This window comes from Panthera uncia, chromosome D2, assembly GCF_023721935.1.
Source record: "Panthera uncia isolate 11264 chromosome D2, Puncia_PCG_1.0, whole genome shotgun sequence".
NCBI lineage: Eukaryota > Metazoa > Chordata > Mammalia > Carnivora > Felidae > Panthera > Panthera uncia.
The window spans coordinates 59,450,498-59,457,772 of NC_064818.1; the positions used below are offsets into that span (position 1 = coordinate 59,450,498).

A 7,275-nucleotide genomic window follows, 5' to 3' on the forward strand; every position below is an offset into this window, starting at 1 on the left:
AAAAAAAAAAAAAAAAAAAAAAAAAAAAAAAAAAAGACCAAAACCAGAAGGAGCAAAAGGAAAACCAGATAAAATGCACTTCATTATAAACACTTTGTGTTTCAAAGGTCATCACAAAGAAAATGAAAAGACAACCCACTGAATGGGAGAAAATTTTTACAAATCAGATATCTGATAGTGGACGAGTATACAGAAGATATGAAAAACTCTTATAACTCAATAATAAAAATCCCCAATTTTTAAAAATGGGCAAAGGTTCTAAATAGAAATTTCTCCAACGATATACAAATGGCCAGTAAACACACGAAAAGATCCTCAACATGATTAGTCATCAGGGAAATAAAATCAAAACCACTACGAGATGCCACTGCATACCCAATAGGATGGCTATAATCAAACAAACCGAGGGGTGTCTGAGTGGCTCAGTCGGTCAAGCGTCCGACTCTTGATTTTGGCTCAGGTCTGTCTCTCGCTCTCTCTCTCTGCCCCTTCCCCTCTTGCACTCTCTCTCTCAAAATACATAAACTTAAAAAAAAAAAAAAAAAAGAAAATTATGGAACCTTTATTAAAACCGTTGATAACATTTCTTTCATTAAACAACGTGCCTGTCAGGCAGAAGTACGATAAAGTCTAGGACCCACCTGCATTGCTGCATCACCAATCGCACGTCGGATCTCCCTTAGGGTCTGATACTGCTCCAACAAGTGATCGCCACAGATGATATCTACCTGTGGGCAAATAAGAGTATCAGATTGCTTTCCTGCTTCAAAAAACCATATGAAAAAAATTAAGAAAAACCTACATAGTTATTTCCAAACTAGACTTTGCTATTTTATTTTAGACAGATTAAACACTCTCAAGACATACTTTAAAAACTTGCTATAAAAATAAAGTAAAATGGAAGGGGTATTAGAAGACATAGCAGGATAATAGTATAGTACAGCAGGCACTCAAAATGTTCCCTTGAATCTCTGAGAATAAATAAAATCACATTTGATATATTCAGCATAAGGCAGCACGGGAAGGTACATTTTTTTAAGTTCCACGCTAAAATTGTTAAAAGGGTATATGATACTTAAAAAGGCTTTTAGTTACTTGAATAATTCTCTTATAAGGACTATCTCACTTTCCAACAATGAAGAGTCTAACAGTGACATCAAGTGCACACTAAGGGAGCTGTTTTATGAATGGAACATCTTAAGATTTTTTAGTTCTTTGGGAAGTCAAAGTTCTAAGATAAATCTTTTATGGTGAATGCTCTAGTAAGAATGATATTCAGTGACATACTACAAGGGAGTAAGATTCCAGTATACTTACTTGCTAAGACAGAAATGCAAATCTTCAATCTTTCTTTGTCTTTCAAGGAGTGCTCCTTTCCCATTGCCTTAAAATGGGGTCAGGTTCTTGATGTCTTATTCATATAGATCCCTTCATTGACTACATCTCCTAACGTCACTGTTTAGTTTATGGTGTGACAGTTCTTCTTGTCCTCTAACCCAGAATAGAATATCACCTCTGACTCTTAGTTCTCCTTTCCCTTTCTTCTCATACGCAATCAGTTAAAAAGTCCTGCGGCTTCTTTCTTCATAATACCTCTCAGTGTTCCTAGCATCCTTTCAGCGGCTACCCCTGGGCTTAAAGCTGAAATCCCCTTCTAACCAGATCTTCCTACTTTCAAATTCTGTTTACTCTAAAATTCCTGTCCAATGCCAACGTTATTAATCTCCTTGAAAGCTTCAGCATAGGTGGGGAAGAATCATAAAAGCAGTTGAATTTCACTGAGAAGCCACTATGTATACCGTATGTTATACTATGTATATAATCTTCACATTCTTGTGAGCTAGGTATTATAATGCCCAATTTACAGATAAAAATACTAAGAGGTAAAGACATTTAACTTTCCTAAAGTCGCAAAGCTAGTAACTAGTAAAGTCCAGATCTAAACCCAGGTCTGTCCCCAGGTCTATCTTTCTCCAAAGCCTAAGTGCACATCAGGGGTTAGCAAACTTGTTCTATAAAGGGGTAGACACTAAATATATTAGGCTTTGTAGGCCCTAGGATCTCTGTCATAGCTTCTCAAATCTGCCACAATAGCATGAAAACAGCCTTAGTATGGCTGCATTCCAATGAAATTTTATTTATAAAAACAGATGGCAGGCTAGATCTAGCCTATGGGCCAGTTTGTCAACGCACATGCTAGATCTTAAGGCATAAACTCCAATTAGTACCAACTTTAAAAAAAAAAAAAAAAGATTTTTAAAAAGTAATCTCTACACCCAATGTGAGGCTCGAACCCACAACCCCGAGATCAAGGGTCACATGCTCCACTGACTGAGCCAGCAAGGTGCCCCCAATTAGTACCAGCTTTTGTGTCTCACACCTACTAGTTTCAACATTGGCAGAGCAAGCCTTGTTTGCAAGATGATTTGAAAGCTATGATAGAATATTTTGTGCACAGACCTCAGATCCATGAAAAACTAAAGAATTTGGAAACTATCATCATGTTTTAAGTATTCAGCAATCCAGAGACCATCACTCTTCATGGGCTTCTCCCCATGGTATACATTTATGGTCTGGTTACTGTATTTTTCTTTTCAACTTAATCTTAACCCCCAGAAGTTGGCAGTTACTAACAGTTTGATGTGGATGGCCCTAGATGCTATGTGCCCATGTGGGATTTTTGTTTTGTTTTTTAAACATGGGATCATGAGAGAGCCTGCGTAGCTCAGTCGGTTAAGTGTCCAACTTTGGCTCAGGTCATGATCTCACAGCTCATGGGTTCGAGCCCTGTATCAGGCTCTGTGCAGACAGCTTGGAGCCTAGAACCTACTTTGGATTCTGTCTCCCTCTCCCCCTGCCCCTCCCTTGCTTGCATTCTGTCTCTCTCAAAAACAAACATTAAAAAAATTAACAAAAAATAAAAAATGGGATCAAGCCACGTAAACTGTTCTACAACTTATTTAAAAACCAAAAAGCCTTAGGGATGCCTGGGTGGCTCAGTCGGTTGAGCGTCCGTCTTCGACTCAGGTCATGATCTCACAGTCCGTGAGTTCGAGCCCTGTGTCAGGCTGTGCTGACAGCTCAGAGCCTGGAGCCTGCTTCCTATTCTGTGTCTCCTTCTCTCTCTGCCCCTCCCCCGCTCATGCTTTGTCTCTCTGTCAAAAATAAATAAATATTAAAAAAAAATTTTTAAAACCCCAAAAAACCTTAATATAGCATAGACATCTCTGAAGTACAAGGTTACCTCTAATAGCTACATTGTGTTCCACTGTATGTCATAACTTTTTATATTTATTTTTTATTTTAGAAAGAGCACAAGTAGGGGAAAGAGAGAATCTTAAACAGGCTCCATGCTCAGCATGGAGCCCAAGGCGGACCTCGATCCCATGACCCTGGGATCATGACCTGTACTGGAATCAAGAGTTGGACAATCAACTGAGCCATCCAGGTGCCCCTGAATATGTCATAATCTATAAACCCATTTCCCTGATAAACATTTAAATTGCTTCTGATTTTACAACACTGATTTTTAAAAGTTACCTGACTGTAAATATTTCATAAATTACTTCATTCAGAGTCACATCTCTGGGTTCCCACAAACATGACCCACATATTTGGTAGTTTGTAGATGGACTCACGGACTCAGCAACACAGCAAGGATATGTGGCCAGATCAGCAAGGGAAAAAGATGTAGGTGGAGTCTGGACAAATCCACACACAGGCTTCCTATGGTCCCCCTCTCGGTTCAGGAGAAGATACACCCAGAGTACTCCTTTTCCTAGCACTGGAAATGCAGCCCACTTGTGCAATGTTTCTGCCCAGGGAAGCCCATTTGAAGTTCAGAGTACAGGGTTTTTACTGAGGGCTGTTCATGTTGGCATTCTCTGCCTGTAACAAGTACTAAGCTCCAGACTCCCAGAAGGAAAGCAGGTATTCATCACAGATCCATTGTATGGTGTAGGCATGGTGAAACACCCTTACTGGGAACTTTCTGCAAGCCAAAATGCTAGGTAGGCAAGGGCCAACTGTAGAAGCAGTCCCTTCTAAAGAGAGCAGCCTCAGGTTTGCTTATTAACTCTTTTCCTGTATAATCTTTCTACCTCTGGAGTAGCTAAGTCTCAGGCAGAAAGGTTAACTGTAATATTTCTAACCTCAGAGCAGAAATCAGACTGTGAGGGTAGTCTAAGAAGGCAGGAAAAACCTGTATTTTTTTTTTTTTTAAACCCATATAAAAAAATTTTTCAACGTTTATTTTTGAGACAGAGAGAAAGAGACAGTGTGTAAGCAGGGGAGGGGCGGAGAGAGACAGAGACACAGAATCGAAAGCAGGCTCCAGGCTCTGAGCTGTCAGCACAGAGACCAACGTGGGGCTTGAATTCATGAACCCTAAGATCATGACCTGAGCTGAAGTTGGACGCTTAACCGACTGAGCCACCGAGGGGCCCCAAACCACCTCCCCCCTTTTTTTTTTACAAGCAAGATCACACTACAGATTCCAAGATAGGATTTTTCACTGAATGAGCTAGTAGCATACTTGTTCACACATGCTCTTCTTTGACAGAAAGTCTTTTTTCTTCGTCTGGCAAATTCCTATACATTCTTCAAGTCCATTCTTTGACTCCTCCAGAGTTAAATCATTCACTCTTGCACTCTTGTCACACTCACCATATCCTATTGTCATTCAGTTGTTTTCTTGTATATCTTCCCTACAAGCAAGTCCCTTGGTGGCATAAATTTTCTCTCTCATCTTTGTACTCTTAAGGCCAAGTACACAGATGCTCAATTTAGCATCAATAGGTAATAAATAAATGGTAGGGACATACCATATGATGCATTAGAGTCTGTTTAAAAATTGATTTGGAAACCATTTAATAGTAAGGTTAAGTTCATATCCTAAATAAATAATAACCTATCTTTTAAGATGGAATTAATTATGGTAGGATTAACAATAAAATCTAACATCACTTATTCTACATAAAGAATTTTTAGTGATCAATGTGATGTTTATTTTCTAAGTCTCGTTTCATAAAACAAAAATAAGATCTGACGATCAAACAATGTATGCAGGAACACAAGAGTAGCTATAAGACAAAATAAAATAAGACATGAGTTCAATATACCATTGACTCAACCACAGTAATCCAGAGGCACTCGGATTTCTATGTGATGGAATCTATCCAGACAATTACTGATTTCTGATTTTGAAGTAACTTAAATCTCTTGTAAGAATACATGATCTGTATTTTTTTAATCAGAATTGTCTTCCTTTTTTATTTTGGTATGCCACAAATAACTTTTAAGGTAGTTTATTACTTAACAGTCCTGTAGTAATCATTCATTCCTGCTAGAAATAACCCTAAGTGAAGGCCACATACCTATAAACAGAGCACACATTTCCTACTTGGGAATAACTGGTTTAAAGAAGATCAGCACAGCAGGCTCAAGTGACTGGGTTCACCAAGCATTTTGTTTTGATTAATGGTTAACTAGCTCAATGTTCTGTTCGTATTAGAAGTAACTCTTGTTTACTCTCTCTTGGATTTAGAAGGTCTAAACAATTTTAGTCACAATCTGCATATTTGATAGTTCTCTGTTCCATCATTTCAACATTTTGGTGAAATAGTAATTTATAAGTGTTGCCACCTATATAGTCCCTGAATAGGAAAGAAATATTTACCGAGAAAGCCAAGAACTGACAGAAAGTTAAATGTTGAAGACAAATTTTATATAATTTTATTTCAGGGGTGCCGGGGTGGCTCAGTTGGTTGAGCATCTGACTTCAGCTCAGATCATGATCTTGCAGTTCATGAGTTCGAGCTCCACATCAGGCTCACTGCTGTCAACACAAAGCCTGCTTTGGATCCTCTGTCCCCCTCTCTCTGACCCTCCCCCACTTGCAGTCTCTCTCTCTCTCTCTCTCTCTCAAAAATAAACACGTATATACACACACACATATATATATATATATATTATATATGTGTGTGTATATATGTATATATACGTATATATATAAAATTTTATTTCAAAATGCTGAAAGCCTTGAATTCTATGATATGAAAGAAAAAACCTACATTTTTACACAGCCAAACCAATTTGACAACCACATTTCTTAAAACACCACATGTGAAACTTATAAATGGTAATTCTGTTCTGATCAGTATCTAGCCACAGAGGAAGTAATCTATACCCTACAGAAAGCCCTCTTGGGTGGCATTTCTTACTTTATATAATCAGGTGCCACTCTTCTGAATTCTGCTTTTAGAAATAATAGACTGTTATGGGATCACTTACAATTCTTTGTCCAGGGGTCTCTAATAAGTTACCTTTTTTTTTTTTTTTTAATATTTATTTTTGAGACAAAGAGAGAGACAGAGACAGAATGTGAGCGGGGGAGGGGCAGAGAAAGAGGGAGACACAGAATCTGAAATAGGCTCCAGGCTCGGAGCTGCCAGCACACAGCACAACTCTAGGCTCGAACTCACGAACTGCGAGATCACGACCTGAGCCGAAGTTGGACACTTAACCGAATGAGCCACCCAGGCGCCCCATCTAGTTAGTTACCAGAAGACTAGCAATAACCTCAGGTAAGCTGTGGCTACAAGGTGGCCAGGTAAGTTATTTCCAGTTTTCAGTTGCCATGAGAAATATCTGTTAACTTAATAGCAAATAGTGTTTTAAATAAAAATTATTTCTTCAAATTTTACACATGATGGAGAACAAAATCCTCTTTAAAATTTAAGTAACGAAAGAGCAAAACTATACAGATGTGCGTTGTCAGTGACCCACATTCTATTTAGACTTTATGTTCAACAATACATGAGGTTCGAGTTTCTACCTTATAACAAGAACATACTACATGGCTAGAATGGGAGATCTTTCCTAATGCTCAAAAAACAAATAGGGTCTCTATTAGACAGCTATCTCACTTTTCTAGGTGTCTTGGACCTAGCTTGTCACAAACGCAAGGATGTCCTCTGAAGAGAAGAGGATGGGTGATAAACAACCTTCTGCACTATCAAAGAGACAGCCTTGGGGAACCGAGGCTCGTATTCTCAGCTCTTCTCTGACACTGACAGGTAGTCAGTCACCAATGCCAGTGAGAAGCAGACAGTTGGTCAAATGTGATTCAAGTGGGGCTGGAATCACTGTGTCCCAATATTTAATTAGCATTTACATTATCTACATATCATAAAAGCCACAGCATGCAATCCTTTTTAGCATTTCTTCAGTATACTAAAGGTAATCTCACAGCTTCATCTGTCCTTTTACACACAT

At 38.6% G+C, this 7,275-nt stretch overlaps 1 protein-coding gene across 1 annotated transcript in view; it reads right to left on the reverse strand.

Annotated features, from left to right (window-relative positions):
* The window catches only part of PCGF6 (polycomb group ring finger 6), a 34,568-nt gene that overhangs the window by 10,056 nt on the left and 17,237 nt on the right, over positions 1–7,275 (reverse strand). The window contains exon 9 of the mRNA XM_049645673.1: positions 642–728. Coding sequence (XP_049501630.1) covers positions 642–728 — 87 coding nt within the window. The remainder of the gene's footprint in view (positions 1–641; positions 729–7,275) is intronic.